Source organism: Halichoerus grypus, chromosome 1, assembly GCF_964656455.1.
Source record: "Halichoerus grypus chromosome 1, mHalGry1.hap1.1, whole genome shotgun sequence".
Lineage (NCBI taxonomy): Eukaryota > Metazoa > Chordata > Mammalia > Carnivora > Phocidae > Halichoerus > Halichoerus grypus.
In genome coordinates this window covers 199,550,710-199,568,137 of record NC_135712.1, presented here as the reverse complement: position 1 = coordinate 199,568,137, position 17,428 = coordinate 199,550,710, and the positions used below count along the sequence as shown (strand labels likewise).

The 17,428-nt window shown below is 48.5% G+C and overlaps 1 protein-coding gene across 5 annotated transcripts in view; it reads right to left on the bottom strand.

Moving 5' to 3' along the window:
- CDC25A (cell division cycle 25A) overlaps nt 1–2,653 on the bottom strand; it is a 28,510-nt gene extending 25,857 nt beyond the window's left edge. For 2 of the 5 annotated variants that reach the window (XM_036068763.2, XM_036068764.2), the window contains exons 1-2: nt 2,039–2,652; nt 963–1,036 (exon numbers count right to left, since the gene is read on the bottom strand). In XM_036068763.2, coding sequence (XP_035924656.2) covers nt 963–1,036; nt 2,039–2,208 — 244 coding nt within the window. In that variant the 5' untranslated portion in view covers nt 2,209–2,652. Of the gene's footprint in view, nt 1–962; nt 1,037–2,038 lie in introns of all 5 variants that reach the window. The other 3 variants (XM_036068759.2, XM_036068761.2, XM_036068762.2) reach the window with 2 other exon arrangements.
- Nucleotides 2,654–17,428: the final 14,775 nt, after the last annotated feature.

Below are 17,428 nucleotides of genomic sequence, written 5' to 3'. Positions count from 1 at the left end.
TTTTCTGGAATAGTTCTGACTTCAAAATATTTTATCTTGTCAGATCATATGTGTAATTTGGGGGTTTGGAAAAATACATTTATTAGTCCTATGACAAGCCAAGTATTCATTGCCTTTAAATAACACCAAGTAAGGTGCTCATCTCACCAAAGGGAGCAAGGTGTAGGAGACACCTCTCAGTATGGCCCAGACCCACCAGCGTCTGCCTAGTGCACACCTCTCCATATAACTGCAGGAAGTCAAGTGTTAGCTCTGATACTCTCATCTGCCACGCTGCCACAAGTAAGCATCCTATCCCTAGTTCTTAAGTCTACATTTTAAGAGGCGCCTGGGTGGCTCAGTCATTAAGCGTCTGCCTTCGGCTCAGGTCATGGTCTCAGGGTCCTCGGATCGAGCCCCGCACCGGGCTCCCTACTCGGCGGGAAGCCTGCTTCTCCCTCTCCCACTCCCCCTGCTTGTGTTCCCTCTCTCGCTGTCTCTCTCTCTATCAAATAAATAACTGGAATCTTTAAAAAAAGAAGTCTACATTTTAAGACCTTTGCTCTTATTCCCTAACCTAAAGCATCTGTGCAAATATAACCATGAATTTATGAATTAGAGTAAAATGCACTGGTCCATTTCCTCCATAGCAGGCTCACTGAAACAATAATTTGACTCTGTGTTTCAACCAATACGCTTTTCTGGTCTTGGTGTTATAGTTCATTTTACCCAACTACTCATCCTCAAGATCAAGCACACACCACCACCATGCAGACACTGGACACTTGTTTCCTCCATATACTACCATAGGGCCTTCTTTGTCCTGTTTTAAGGGTATTTGTCACGGAATGCCATGACTCTTGTTTACTGTCTCAACTAGTCACCAAACTAAGTTCCTAGGTGAAGCACACGTTACAACAAATTCCCAAGTTTTGATCCCCATGTAGTAAACACATAATAAATGTTCAAGACTACAGGAATACCTGAATCGGTTGACTCAGAGGAGCCCATTCTCTGCAGACTGCTGTTTCTCACCTCCAGCGGCTGTTCATATTCACTGAAAGCAAGAGAAAGAATTCTATGTATTTCTAAAACCCAATTGCAAGGTTACATACAGGAGACAGGCCATGAGGTTAGCAAGTATCCAGGCTGCTCTTAACCATCTACTTTTTAAGGCCACACCACAGACCCCATTTTGCCACCCAAAACACCCAGTTAGCACTTGAATATAAAAGATGAGAATGGAGTGGGTAGGCATGGCCTGGGTCAGGCTGTAGACAAGAGGACTATGATGCTGGAGTATTTCCTGAAACGAGAGCATGTGTTCTAGGTACCTGCTAGGATGAAAGATGAATCAGACAAGTTCCTGCTTTTCAGAGGCTGGAAAACGTACAAGACATGTGCTTACAGAGAAAATGGGACGTCCAAAACTGAAGGGTAATCAGCTCCACCAGAAACACCGTGGGATGCATGTTTTGCCAAAAGGAAAAGTCCAGGGAGCTTTTGAGGATGGAAAGTTGAATAAAAAGGCCTGGCCTTAGGAAAGCAGGGGTGGACATCAGGAATGTGCACGGGCTAAGGAACTGAGATGATTTTGCACATACTCCAGTTAAGAAAATGCCATGTCTCTCTGTAGAGAAGGAACAAAGCTCGCAGGAAGCTAAGATCCTTCGAGATGGTTCAGCAAAGGGTACAAGTGAGCGCCTGAAAGGGTCCGCTTTGCCCCCGTGGGGTAGATTACAAAGAGCTTCCTGGGATTGGGACAGAAGAGTACAAAGCAATCTGAAAGGGGTGGCCAAAGTGGGGAACCCGGGCTGACCCCACCCCCCACCGGGCCCGGCTCGGGGCTGAGGGCGGCCCTGGAGGGTCGGAACGGCCTCTCCCGCCCAACATTCCGCCTGGGGGGAGGGTGCACATGGCGGGCCCCAAATCAGCGGGGTGGCCCACGAGCGGCGGACAGGTCTCGCCCCGCTCCGGGCCCGTTTCCCAGCTGGATCCCCCCCCGAGAGCCGTCTGGGAGCCCAGCGGCCTGCGGCACCGCTCGCCAGTCCCTCCTCACCTGCCCAGCCCCTGCAGCTGGTCCATGGTGACCGTCAGGTTGGTGACAGGCGACAGGCCCCCGGAGGCTGGTGCGCCGAACAGCGCTTTCACGACGGGCTGCGGCGCGGGAGGGGGACTGCAGGCGAAGAGCAGGCGGCGGCGGTGCGGGGGCTCCGGGCCCAGTTCCATGGCGGCGCCCGGCCTCCCAGGGCTCCCGCTCTCTCTTCCTCCGCCTCCGCCGCGCCCACCCCACCCCGCCGGCACCGGCCTCGGCCGCGCGCCCCGCCGCGGGCGCCCGCGGGTCAAACACAAACACGACCCCGCGGTTCAGGGACGCGGCTGCCGCGGGCAAGCGGCGCGGACGGGCGGGTGTGCGGACCCGGCAGGCGCCAGCCACATGCACGGGTGATTCCCCCGCACCCCGCGAGGCCAGCGGGCGGGCGGGCGCCGGCAACCTGAAGATTAAATCCAAACAACCGCGTCGGGTCAATAAGAGAAAGCGGCCAGGGCCGCGAGGCCAAGGCCAGGGCTCACACTCTCTTCGCTTTTCTCCCTTTTTTGCCCGAACCCGGGGTCGCAGAGCACCAAGCGGACCTTCACCTCCCTTCCGGGCTGTCGCTGCCGAGGTGGCCTTTCGCGGTAATAGCTGCTCACTAGGGACCGCCGCTGCCCCGCCCCCCTTTCCTAGTTGGCGCCAAACGGAATCCACCAATCAGTAAGCAACTTCTCCTCCTCGCTCCCGAATGGCAGCTACGCTGGGCCAATGAGAGGGGAAGAAGGAAGCAGCTCGCGGGGCTCGGCGAGGTCACCCGCTCTCCGAAAGGGGCGGGGCCTAGAGGAGGCCGGAGCGGATCCGAACGAGGCGGGGGGGGGGGGGGGGCTCAGAGGTCAATGAAAACTCCCAGCAGAACCTGCGAGGCGCGGGTAGAGGCGGAGAGCCCTCTCTTGCCCCGTTGCATGCTGGGAAGCGTAGTTCCCACCCCGCACTGCGGTCCGGGCACCTCTTACCGGTTGTGGGCCACCGCTGCGTAGCCCTTTCCCGGCGGTCCATACACAGAGGGGACGTGCAGCCTGGAGAGAGCCGTCCTGGCCACTGGGGGCCGGGCCGGGCCCAGCCTTAGCTCGACCTGTAACCGTGCGGTACTGTAGGCCCCTTTCTTCCGCCCGGGACCTCCAGGCCCCAATTTTGTAACGAGGGTAGGAACTGAATGTCCCAAGGACTGAACTCTGCGTCTCGAACTCCAGGCCCCAACAACGAAACGCTTAACATTCCTGCGGTGCTGGCCACGACCTGACCAACAGCCTTGAACCCTACGATACAGGCTGCCAGACTCTGCATTCATTGCTCACCTCCATTTTAAGCTCTTACTGTATTTTTCAGAATCATTTCCTTCCTTTCTACCCTTTCTTACCCTATTGGGTGGCTCCTAGATAGCAATGCCATAAATATAATAATAGTTAACACTTACATAGTGTTGATGTGCCAGACGCTGTTCCAAGTGCTTTATCTGTACTAATTCATTTAATCCTTACAACTCTATGAGGGAAGAATTGTTCCCATTTTATAGGTGACCATATTTATTTTTATATCTCCTGCATCAATGGCAGGTCCGAGATCCAATGATTTTATAAAAGGCATAGGTACAGTAATCAGGCTGCAAGAGGACTTGTCTGTAGACAGCATGCTTAGAGCAGACACGCTGCTTATTTAGATTGTATATTTATTTTAGGTGTCTGGTGGAGATTATGACCATTACCTCGGCTTAGGGCCAGCCATCAAATTCATTTAATTCAGTGTTTCTTTGAGAAGCTTTTGCTTTCAAGGATTTGCATTACACAAATAATACAAAATAATTATAGCCTTAGAAAATACAGATAAACAATTTAAAACATCATCTGTAATTTTACCATCAAGAACACAACTGTCAATATTTTAAACTTTTTAAAAAACATTTTAAACTTTGCATGTGTGTGCATTGTAAACATACAATCAGTATTTGTTTCAGAGTCAAATAAAGGAATTGAAAGCTCACCCTTCTAGGGATGCCTGGGTGGCTCAGTTGGCTAAGCGTCTGCCTTCGGCTCAGGCCCTGATCCCGGGGTCCTGGGATTGAGTCCTGTATGGGGCTCCTTCTCAGCGGGGAGCCTGCTTCTCCCTCTGCCTGCCGCTCCCCCTGCTTGTGCGCTCTCTCTCTCTGACAAATGAATAAATAAAATCTTTTCTAAAAAAAGAAAGCTCTCCCTCCTTGCCTGAGTAGACATTCCCCGAGTGGGATCAGCCCAAGAGGACTAACATGGAAGCATTTCCACCAGCAAGTCCAAGTACTGGAATAAAAACTTGATGTCTGAAATGTGAAATGGAAGCAAAAGGAGAAGCATAGTTTCACCAAACCATTTCCCCCATTCACTTAGGCATGCTCTCTGAAATCCTGGAGGAGCACTATGGTACGGGAGGAACCCTGCACTGAACTGGGAGGTCTGAGTTCTAATATGCTTCTGCTTTGGGGCAAGTCAATTTTTGCTCATTCATTCAGTCTCTACTAAGAGCCTACCAATTTGCTAGGTCCAAACAGTCAGGGTTTTCCTGGACACTAGCCTGAAAGGCCCTTCTTACCTCCGTTGTCACTTCACTCAGCAAAATCTACCCTTTCCAGGAAAGCTCTACCCTCAGACATCCCAACTGATCTATTCCCGTTATCATCCACCTTCCAGGCACCATATGTTTACATTTGATTCTGTGATTATTGGATCAGGGTGAGTCTCCCCCAAATGACTATAAACTTAAAAGGGTAGGGACCCTGCCTTTTTCTCCCCTTTGTTTAGTACCAGCAAGGCCCTGGTACTCCTCAGAACATACAGATTGAATACATGCTACAAAGAAAAAGTGTAACCCCCTTGGGGGAAGGGGGGAAGAAGAAGAAGAAGAAGAAGAAAAGTATGAATGCTTTGAGTGTTTAAGTAGGGAATCTGATCTGATCTGGTATGTCCCTGAGGAAATGTCCAGAAGGATAAATCCTTAGGAGGTGGAAGAGAGTGTTCTGGGCAGAGGGACAGGCCCTAAGCAAAGGCTCTGAGGCTGGACGGAATCTCTGGTGCAGAGCAGACAACAATGGGACAAGAGGAGGCTGGGGAGGGCCCAGACTCTGCAGGGGCTTGGAGACCACATTCTGGAACTTGGACTTTATCTCAAAGGCTATGGGAAACAAAGCAAGGTTTACATTTACATTTTAAGCAGATAACCCTGGCTGCAGAATGGGGAATAGATTTCAGAGCAGCAGTGGGAGAGCTGGGGAGACCAGTTTGGAGGGGATCACAAGGTCCTGCTGTGAGAAGGTGGTGACTTGAACGAGGCAGGAGATGATGTAGAGGGGGGAAGTAGGTCTCTGTTGGACCTGTGAGTGGTGACGGAGGTGGATCACAACTGTGTCTCTCGAATAGTGAGGTGCCCAAGCAGGGTTCCTGCCTCCTCCCTGCCACTCCTTGGCAACCACAGAAACTTGGCTTTTAAATCTGCATTAGGTATTGCAGTGCCTTGTCCATTTTGCTTGGAGAAAGGAGTCCCTTGTTAAACAAAAAATCCGAATAGCTTTCCATCCATTATCAGACTTAATTTCTGGGGCAAAAGAAACATTCCTTTTCTGATTTCATGTTTTATGTGTGCTCATTCTCCTTTCACCCACCTGTGCTGGGAGCAGGTTTGGGTTGATTCTGCCTGGTTATGGGAGGCAGCATGAGACCTCCCCCCGCCCCCCCCGCCCCCAGGCTATCAGGTTTCTGTTTACAATAAGAAGGAGGGTCAGAGCTTTCAAAGATGAATGAGCTGTCCAGGAGGTGTGTAACCAGTGTGTTAGATGCTCTCAAGGTGAGGAGGAGTCCCTACAATCAGAGGTTCCCAAATTCTGGTTCTACATCACAATCGTATGGGGATTTATTTATTGAGTAGATAATCCATTTGTACGGTACAAATTCAAATGATACCAAAAAGTCCTACAGTAAATCTCCTCCTCATCCCTGTGCCAGCTACCCTGTTTTCTTCCCTGTTGGTCACCACTGTGGCCAGCTTTTTTGTGTCTCCTAGAGTCTGTGTCTATGCTAACAGTACATTCTCTCCCACATACACTTGTGATTTTTCCCAGACAGCAACATATTATAAACACTGTCCTGAACATTTCTTTTTTCACTTGATGTATCTTGGAGATGGTTCAATATCACAGAGTTCCTCAGTTTCTTCTTCTTCTTCTTCTTTTTTTAAGATTTTATTTATTCATTTGAGAGAGAGAGCGCACGAGAGGTGGGGGGAATGGGTGGGGGGAAGGGCAGAGGGAGAGGAAATAGCAGACTCCCCACTGAGCAGGGAGCCTGACACGGGGCTCAATCCCAGGACCTGAGATCATGACCTGAGCCTAAGGCAGGTGCTTAACCAACTGAACCACCCAGGTGCCCTCCTCAGTTTATTTTTGATGACTACCAATTTGGGGAGCTTTTTTGAAAATACAGACGCTCTGGTCTCCCTTGGATTTTTTGATGTCACAATTTTAGCATGGGGCTCTGCTTGGTATCTGCGCTATCAGAAAGTTCTCTGAATTGTTCTGATACACAGCCAGGTTGGGGAATGACTGAACTGTTTGGATTTTAAGGACATTGAGGACCAGAGATCACACACATTATTTTGATATGTAATTTGAATTTCTACTATATTGTGCTGGGTAACAAGTCTTGTAGGATGGAATTCTGAGCACAGGCTATGTCTTGTCTCATGGCTAAATGTTTGCTCTCGAATGACAGTCTTTTCTAGCAGGAGCCCCTCCATTTTTTTCATGGGTGCTCCTGAACAGTTTCACCCACCCCCGCTACTTCTTCAGCCTTATCCCCACAGAACTCCCAAGTTCCCGCCTCCAGTCAGAATCTCCCTCCTGAATTCCAGCCCCTCATTTGAATCCACCTAGAAATGGCCCACTGGCAACTCAACTCTACTTGCCTCAAGTTCGCATCTCTTTCCTTCCAAGCTTCTGACCCTCCCCAGGGCTCTTGGCAGAAAATGGCACCATCATCTATCTGTTCCTTCTCCTCACTGCTGCCCTGGTCTAGTTGGACTCCCAAGCCCTGGCCCCAAGTGATCTTTCTAAATGCAAATCTAATTTCTTCTTCCCTCTTCCTCTGCTCAAAGCCCTGCCTGTACCCAGCACATTGCTTAAAGCAGGGGCTCTCATACATTTTGGACCTGTGACCCAGAACACACATTTCAGAAAGTTTCCAATACATCATTTATTCATACTTCATGCAACACACTCTTTTCTATTTTATTTTATGTCACTTAAAAAATCCTGGTAATGAGGGGTGCCTGGGTGGCTCAGTCGATTAAGCATGCATCCGACTCTTCGGCTCAAGTCATGATCTCAGGTTTGGGAGATCTAGCTTGGTGCTGGGCGTGGAGGCTGCTTAAGATTCTCTCTCTCCCACCCCACCCCTCTCTCTCTAAAAAATCAAAAACCAAAACCAAAAACCAAACCAAACAAAATTAATATTATGATGGCTTTTAACCTATAGTTTGAAAAGCAATGGGTGACAGGCTAAAGCCCAAAACCTTTGGCCCAAGACACCAGATCCTTTATGGTGAGGCACCCTCCTCTCCCGCTCCATCTCCATACCCTCACAAGCACCCCAGTACCAGCCATGACCCTCCTGGCCCTCCAGAAACCTGACACTACTTAGGCCTCTCTGCTGTCACAGTCCCCACGGGTCCAGGGTGCCCTCCCCTGCCCAGTTCACTATTTCAAATATTTTCCTCCCTTAAATCTGAAAAATTTCTTCCCTCTGCTCCTGTCTGGGGAGATTCATACTTGCTTCAACATCCCTATTCTTGCATTCATTCATTCAACAAATATTTATTGGTTACTGGGACAAACAGGGAGGGTGGGAAAGAAAATGCCACAATCCCTACCCTCAGGGGGTTTACATCTGCCGAATGCAATCTCACAGAATGATCCTTCTAATAATGGAGTCATCACCATGATAATGGTTGCCTTTGAGGTTAGCGGGACCTGGAGGAGGGGAGGAGATAGAGATGGGGAAGGCTGGAGGAGGTGGGGTGCTTGCCAAAGGAGATTAAAGCTGTTGGAGCTTGAAGGCTGGCACAGTTCTTGGCATAGGTCCCTGGGAAAGGGGAATATGGGGTCAGCTGAGGTGGGGTGCTGTCTAAGAAGAGCCCCCTGAAGCTAGGAGGTGAGAACAGCACTTTTTGGGAACTACTTCTGAGTTGTCCCAGCCAAGTCTTAGAATGGGGGTGGTTGATAGGTATTTGGTTGTTCTCTGCTTGGGCTAAAATGAATAATGAAGCTATGAACATTTGTTTAAGTGCTTTTTGGTGCACTTATGAACCATACAACACAAATGGGAGGAAGTGGGAGGAAGGAGTCAGCTCTTGAACGACTTAGAACTTGCTGAAGCGTTGGGCCTGTGGACAGTGGAGGGCGTGGAGGGTGGGTGATAATGGGCTCAGAATTGCTACAAGGTGGGTCAGGGTGGGGAGAATGGGAAGGCCTGCAAGGTGGGGCTGTGCAAATAGTCCCGGGTGAGGAAAGGTGATATCCAGAACCAAGGCAGGGGCCTTAGCAATAGGAAGAAGGAAGTGACCTTGGGAAGGAGGTAGGGATCGTTGGATTTTGATAACAGAGTTGAGGAGGTTAGGGAGAGGAAGCAGTCTAGAATGAATCATCAGTAAGGACTTAAGCAACTGGCTGGATGGTAACATTATTTCAACAATAGGCAGCACAGTTCTTGGAAGAATTTGGTAAGTTCCATTTTGTGCTTGTGTACTATATGGGCTTGGCACTCAGGAGAGAGATTTGTGGTTCATTAGCACGAGGATGGTAAGTCCATTGAGGATGTGCAAAAAGTGTTTTTGGAACCTGGGTGTTGGGAGCATCAGTGTTGAAGACTGGGTGTAGCAGGAGAGGCCCGTGGAGGTAGGGCTGGGGAAGGAACCACAGGGAAGGAGTGGCCAGTCCATGGTTGAGACACCTTGAAGGGAGTCAGGGAAGGTGGCCAGATGGAGGTCTTGGTCACGTTGAGTGGGTGAGAGAGGCGGGAGGTGACGAAGTAGCCACAGGAAGGCTCTGGAAAGGTAAGAGATGGCACAGAAGGTACGATATGGTTCATAAGTGCACCAAAAAGCACTTAAACAAATGTTCATAGCTTCATTATTCATTTTAGCCCCAAGCAGAGAACAACCAAATACCTATCAACAATAGAATGGGTAAATGGAGGTTCTTTCATACAGCAACAAAAAGAAGAGAACTACCCATACTATGGATGAATCTCACAATCCATGTTGAACATAAGCCAGATGCAGAAGAGGACATGCTGTTTGATTCTGCTGACATAAAGTTTTTATAAAATGAAGTCCTGCTTTTTAATCTTTGGTGATAGAAGTGAGGGTACTCGTCATCTATGGGGGGTGGGTGGTGACTGGAAGGGGCTGTAAGGAGAACTTTTGGGAACGGGTCATATAGTTTCTTGATCTGGGTTCTGGTGGCATGAATGTGTTCACCCTGTGGAAACTCATTGAGCCGCACACTCATGGTTTGTTCACTTTTCTGCGTGAATGGTATATTTCTTAATTTATTTTTAATTTGTTTTATTTTTTAAAGATTTTTTTTTTAAAGATTTTATTTATTTATTTGACAGAGAGAGACACAGTGAGAGAGGGAACACAAGCAGGGGGGAGTGGGAGAGGGAGAAGCAGGCTTCCTGCCGAGCAGGGAGCCCGATGTGGGGCTTGATCCCAGGACGCCGGGATCATGACCTGAGCCGAAGGCAGATGCTTAACGACTGAGCCACCCAGGCGCCCCTATTTTTTTAAAGATTTAATTTATTTGAGAGAGAGAGAGAGCGCGCATGAGCAGGGGAGAGGGACAGAGGGAAAGGGAGAAGCAGCCTCCCAGGGAGCCGGAAGGGGCTCCATCCCAAGACCCCGGGACCCTGGGATCATGATGTGAGCCAAAGGCAGACGCTTAACTGACTGAGCCACCCAGGTGCCCCTTGTTTTGTTTTGTTTTGTTTTTAAAGATTTTATTTTTGAGTAATCTCTACACCCAACATGGGGCTCAGACCTACAACCCAGAGATCAAGAGTCACATGCTCCATGGACTGAACCAGCCAGGTGCCCCTGAAGTGTTTATTGTTAATAATAAAATTATTATTAAGTTTTATGTATATATACAATTATTAAATTATATATATATATGAAATAAAACCTGCCCTTGATGCCACTTTCCCCTCCAGCTATAGTCTTTCCCTTCACAGTTAAATTCAAAAACGTTGTCTCTAATTTCCCTCCTCCCATTTTGTCTTAAACCCACTCCAATCAGATATTCACCCTCCCTACTCTGTGGAAATGGCGTTTGGCAAGTTCTCCAGGGAACCTTCATTTTGCTGAATCTGGTGACCAATTCGTACACCTTATCTTACTCTCCAGAAGCTGTCCATTACAGCACTGGATGCAATTGACTACTCCCTTCTAGAAACATTTGCTTCACTTGACTTTCAGGACACCATTCTCCAAATTTTCCTCCCACCTCAAATGGCTCCTATAAAAAGATGCTATAGAGAGGTCATGATAGAGGGAGCCATTTGGTCCCTCAAGGGTGGGAACCAGACATAGGGAGAGAGCCTTGGGCCTGCTGGGTAAGTCAGAAGCTTCTCTGGGGCATCAGGACTTGTTCCCAGAAGCATGAGGAGAAATGTGTGGAGTGGAAGAAGACTAAGAATTTGAGTGTTATCCTGAAGGTGGTGGGTTTAGAAAGGGCCTTTGCGAAGCCGTCATCCCTCTCCTCTCCCCCTCCATAGAAGATGGACTGGACTTAGGGAGATGGCAGTTCCCTAGGGTCCCCTTTCTCTCCAGAAAAGGTTGAGGACTATTTCTGCCACTCTTCTCCCTGGACATGGGTGTAGCACCTGAGGAGGCCGCCAGAGGGCACTTGTTTCCCAGGAGAATATTCTCTGGGAAAGAATTGAGGGGTGTTGCTGGCAGAAGAGGCCGCTGTAGTTAGAGCGGCTTGGGATGGAAGCGAAGCGTGTGTGGAAAAGTCGGAAGCGCCCTAATTGCTGGGGTTTGTTTCCAGAGCCTTTTGCAAGGTGGGACATGCTCAAGGCCGGGAGCCCCAAACCTGTGTTGTTGGTCTCAGCTGGCCCTTTACCTTCTGTGTCAGCCTCTTGACCACTCTTGGTCTCAGTTTTACACTCAAGGAAATGGGAGGAATGACCCCTGACCAGTCTACCCCATGGAGGCATTAGCAAGAGAGAACAAAGTAAATAATTTAAATACTCTTCAGAAATCTGAAATGAAGTGTACTGGGATTGCTGACCCTCGCTGTCCCCCATGCTGCCCCTGTGCCAATGTAACCTAATAAGTGTGTGACACTACACCTGAAATCGCATAAAAGCATAGCGTTGAACAAAAATCAAAATGGCTGCGCTAATGCTTCAGCAAAGCTTGATTTTAAAGTAATCTTTTCCTAGGGTGCCTGGGTGGCTCAGTCGTTAAGCGTCTGCCTTCGGCTCAGGTCATGACCCCAGGGTCCTGGGATCGAGCCCTGCATCGGGCTCCCTGCTCCGCAGGAAGCCTGCTTCTCCCTCTCCCACTCCCCCTGCTTGTGTTCCCTCTCTCGCTGTGTCTCCCTCTGTCAAAGCATAAATAAAATCTTTAAAAAACAAAATAAAAAATAATCTTTTCCCTCTCTTCTGCAGACCTCCCCTCCTCCCTTCTTGGCCTTTTTTTCTTTTTTAAGTTTTCTTTTTTAATTTTTTTAGTAATCTCTATACCCCATTGTAGGGCTTGAACTCCCGACCCTGAGGTCAAGGGTCACATGCTTTTTTGACTGAGCCAGCCGGGCATCCCCCTTCTTGGCCTTTTGTTTCAGGAACCCGGTACCACCCTGAAGACATGACAAACGAGGTTGGCAGCACGTACACAATTCCTGTCTAAACTGGCTAGATCCCGTATTTCCGTATAGTCCTCCCCCCCCCCCCCCCCCCCCGCCTCCACCCAGGCCCTTCCTCCCGGCAGGCATGCTGTTTCAAAGGTCTTAGCCTACTGCAGCCTCCTTCGCCTGGCAAAGCAATAAAGCTATTGTTCCTCCTTATACCAAACTCTGTCTTCATGTTACATATTTCGGCTCCAGAGCACAGAGACTGGTTTTCAACAACACACTCATGTACACTACTGTGAGTAAGTATGGAGCGCTGCACATTATGAGACAGGTGATTCCCCAGCAGGCAGAGGTGGTGAGTCCTGAGTTAGGTCTGAGGCAGCGGGCAGGGAATGGAGGACACTGGGGCAATAGGGAGTCATGGTAGGTTCTAGAGCAGTGGGAGGGCTTCATTCTAAAGGGCCAAGTTTTCTTGTGAGCTTTCTTGGGGTCATCCCTCTGGAAGTCAGAGGTCCTGGGGAGCAGCTGAGCTCTTCCTACAGCTTGCCTGGGTGCTGTCCCTCCCTCCCCCCACCAGAATATACGGGCAGCTGAAGGGGCCTGGAGACCAACAAGCTGGACCTGTGGTATCATTGCTCTGTCCTGGTCTTTCTCAATCCCTGGGCCTCTGGGAAGTGAAATTGTTCCTGAGGCTCCCTCCCATCCTGGTTGAGTTAGAGCATCTTGCGCCAACCTGCTGTTAGCTGGTTGACAAATGGCCACATTAGGCAAGGTGTTGTGGGAGGGGATTGCAGGTGGGAGGGTGGGGCTTGGTTTCCAGGACCTATTCCTTTCTAGCCCTGAGCAATGCCTGCCCTAGAAGGAGTTGAGGCTGGACCTATTCTGATCTTTTACACCTAAAATCCAGACTCTAAGGCCTGCTCCAGGCCTTCTGGGATGTTTGTGAGTTCTGTGAAAAAAGGCGCAAATTTGAGGAAATTGGGGTTAATCAGAATGAAACAGGTTCCTTTTCTTCAGGACTCTTCAAAGGCTTTAATAAGCTAACGTGTATTGTGAGTCTCCAAGAACCAGCAAGGGAGGTTTTACATACTTACTTGAATAAGGGATGCTTTTCATAGAGTCTTGCGTGACCACTATTCCACGGAACACAATCTGAGAAGTACCTACTTAGTTCAGTGTGGCCCCCACATTCATTTCACACGTGTGGAAATAGAAACGCAGAGGAGGGAGTTGTTGCCCTCAGCCCCAGGTTGGTGGGCTCCGCTCCTGAATACAACCTGGGTCTCCCTTCCCTGGGCACACTCACAACCTTCCCAAGTGGGCAGGGAGGGGGCACCGCAGGCCTAATCCCCTTCCTCACCGCCCACCCTTTCTCCCATCTGGGCTCAAGGGCCAGCTCATGTAAGCTTGGGCTTCGTGTTCGCAGAGAGCTGAGGAGAGAGAACAGCGTTCCTTCCTGGAAGGATATGCCCACACCTTGCCAGCACTTATCTGCCCACTCTACAGCTTTTATTTTATTAAAAAAAATTTTTTTAAAGTGATCTCTACACCCAACATGGGGTTTGAACTCACAACCCAGAGATCAAGAGTCGTGTTCTCCACCGACTGAGCCAGCCAGGCGGCACCCCTCCCCACCAGCCTACAACTTTTAAAATTGAGGTATACATTATCTACCATAAAATTCACAATTTTAAGAGTAATTATATGGGTTTTGACAAATACATGCAATTGTGTAACCACCAGCACAATCAAGATGTGGACCATTCTCATCACCCTAAAACGTTCCCTCAAGCCCCTTTGTAGTCACTCTCTTCTTCCCAGCCCCAGCCACTGATCTACTCTCTACCACTATAGTTTTGCGTATTCTGGAAATTTCACGGGACTAGCATCATACAATAGGTGATCATCTTCTGTATCTGGCTTCCTTCACTGAGCATAATGTCTGTGAGGTTTATTCGTGATGTGTACACGGGCATTTCTTTCCTTTTTACTTGTCAGTAACATTCCATTGCAGGGATGTTCCACAGTTTGATGGGCCTGCTGATGGACATTTGGGGTGTTCCTGGGTTTATTCTGAATAAAGTTGCTGAGCACCTTCTCATACAAGTTTTTGTGTGGAGGTATGTTTTCATTTTTTTTCTTTAGGTAAGCTCTGTGCCCAATGTGGGGCTTGAACTCACAACTCTGAGATCAAGAGTTGTGTGTTCTATCGACTAAGCCAGCCAGGCACCCCACATTTCCTGACAGTAATCACCCAGGAGTGGAATTTCTGGGTTGTATGATAAGCTTAACCCCCTCTTTTTTTTTTTTTTTAATTTCATTTATTTATTTGTCAGAGAGAGCGCACAAGCAGTGGGAGTGGCAGGCAGAGGGAGAAGCAGGCTCCCTGGTGCGCAAGGAGCCCAACGCAGGACTCGATCCCAGGATCCCGGGATCATGACCTGAGCCAAACAACCAACTGAGCCACCCAGGCATCCCAAGCTTAACCTTTTCAAAATGATTCCTGGTTGTCCTTCTCCCATCATCTGCAGCGGGGAGTGGGGGTGAGAGGGTGGGCTGAGGCCAGGAGAGGCTAGGGAGTAACCTGGGCCTCAGCCTTACTTCCATCTGTCTCTGAGTAGCTTGGTGTCTTTGGCGAGTTGCTCTGTCCTGCCCTGGGCGGGCCTTACTTCACACAGCTGTGAAATGATAATAGCACCACCACCCTCCCTGTCTGTCTCAGAGGCTGTTCTGGGGATGAAAGGAGATGGGCAGGGGTTATTTCTGGAAGCTGCGAGGGGCCTGCACTCTGAGGGGTGGAATGGAGGTCGGTGGTGCTTGGGAGACAGAACATGGACCTGGGAGAGGGCCTCCCTTTGAGAGCTCTTGTCTCTCTCGAGTCCATGTGGACGTGACAATAACCAGTTTCTGCGAATCTTGAGAGGTTCCTTTTGGCCCTGAACTGAGTCGGCTAGGGCTAATATTTTTTGTGGCCACGCATTTGCCATAAACACCTTGGAATATGGAGCTATAAAGGAGGAAGAACATTTTGCAAGGAGACCAAGGAAAAAAGTATCTCCACCACTGTCCTATACACATGTGGCTACTTAAATTTAAATTAATGAAAATTAAATGAAGAAATCAGTTTATGCGGGGCACCTGGGTAGCTCAGTCAGTTAATTCAAATCTTGATCTCAGCTCGGGTCTTTTTTTTTTCTTTTTAAAGATTTATTTATCTTTATTTTTTTTTAAGATTTTATTTATTTATTTGACAGAGAGAGACACAGTGAGAGAGGGAACACAAGCAGAGGGAGTGGGAGAGGGAGAAGCAGGCTTCCCGCAGAGCAGGGAGCCTGATGCGGGGCTCAATCCCAGGACCCTGGGATCATGACCTGAGCCGAAGGCAGACGCTTAACGACTGAGCCACCCAGGCGCCCCATAGCAAGTTTTATAATAATTCTGCAGGCAGTAGTGTGAAATCCAGTCTGTAGCCATGTCCCAAACTTGAAGGGTCCTGCCATGAAAACAAGTTAATGATCTCGAGGGCCCTGGGAATCTGCCTAAGGATTTGGGCAATATTGTGGAAAGTGTTAATATTTTGGGCCATCCGGTGTAGGTCTGAACCTGTCCTGAGTTGGTAGGTTGGTCCATGTCGCCTCGGACCAGTCTCTTGGTCCTGAGAATAGGTCCGTTTAGTTAGAGGGCTGTGTCTCCTTTCAGGAGGAGATGGTGATGCAAGTGGGTTCCCCAAGGTAGGCCTATCGTGAACAAGCCATCAGGTATTTGATAAGAAGCGTTTCTATGGAAACAATGGCAACAGCACCGTATGGTCAATGGTTGGAGCAGATTAGAATCCCAGGTTCTGGGTTCTGAAGGCAGCTAGTTGAGATGCTTCTAGATGTTGGGCTTGAAGCATCTTCAGATGGAGTGAGGGCAGGCTGTGGCTCTCTGATGGATTTTCCTGGTCTGCAGCTTGAATGTCTCTGGTGATTTTTGTGTGTGGCCCACAGAGCATCAGGCACAAAGATTGTACATATATGAGCTGTTATAGTGATTTCTCTGAAGTTTATATTGTGTTGTCCCATGTTTGCTTGCATGCCTTCAGGAAAAGGACAGTTTTAGTTCTCAGCGATTCCAAGTCGGAAGGATGGGAGAAAAATTGGAAGCATTGGTCTGGAGACTTACAGCCAGATATTGGAAGAAATGAGAAGAATTCGGTATCCAGTCCAGTTTACAGGTAGAAAAACCACGCCTCAAAGACACTTAACAGAACTAGAATCTAATATCCACAGTGTGTATTACAGTTTCTACTGAAACATGACTTTTCTCTACAATCTCCTCCATTTCTATCAAAGATAAGCATAGTAAGACTAGTTTATTTGCAAATTAAGTCTAGTTTCAATAAAATCAGCCTGATTATTTATGTAAGTGTAGCAAGAATAGTAGTTGACCATATAGGCTCTTTTAAGTTTGCTTTACTGAAACTTTTTTTTTAAGTTTTTTAATTTTTTATTGTTATTTTTATTATTTTAAAAGATTTTATTTATTTATTTTAAGATTTTACTTATTTATTTGACAGAGAGAGCACAAGCAGGGGGAGTGGCAGGAAGAGGCAGAGGGAGAAGCAGGCTCCCCGCAGAGCAGGGAGAACCAACTGAGCCACCCAGGCGTCCTAAAGATTTTATTTTTAAGTAATCTCTACACCTGATATGAGGCTCAAACTCACCACCCTGAGATCAAGAATCTCACACTCCACCAACTGAGCCAGCCAGGAGCCCCTGGAACTTTTCATAAGGAATCTCAGATTGACCTTTTATTTTATTTTTTTAAAGATTTTATTTATTTATTTGACAGAGAGAGACACAGCAAGAGAGGGAACACAAGCAGGGGGAGTGGGAAAGGGAGAAGCAGGCTCCCCACTGAGCAGGGAGCCCAATGTGGGACTCGATCCCAGGACCCTGGGATCATGACCTGAGCCGAAGGCAGACGCTTAACCACTGAGCCACCCAGGTGCCCCTCAGATTGACCTTTTAAAAGCCTCTCCACGCTAAGAAGCCAAGCCAAGCGCTCACCATCAGATTTCACCTGGAATACCTATAGATTGGGTGAATTCTTGTCTTCTTGGTGTCCCCAAAATATCCTGAAGTTCCTGGGTGTGCCAGGAAGTGACCTCCCTTACTCACCTGGTAAGACGGCCAGGAACTTTTTTTTTTCTTTTTAAGATTTTATTTATTTAGGGGCGCCTGGGTCGCTCAGTTGGTTAAGCGTCTGCCTTCGGCTCAGGTCATGGATCTCGGGGTCCTGGGATCGAGCCCCACATCGGGCTCCCTGCTCAGCAGGAAGCCTGCTTCTCCCTCTCCCACTCCCCCTGCTTGTGTTCCTGCTCTCGCTATCTCTCTCTCTGTCAAATAAATAAGAATCTTTAAAAAAAAAAAGATTTTATTTATTTATTTGACAGAGAGAGAGAGCACGAGCAGGGGGTGCAGCAGGCAGAGGGAGAG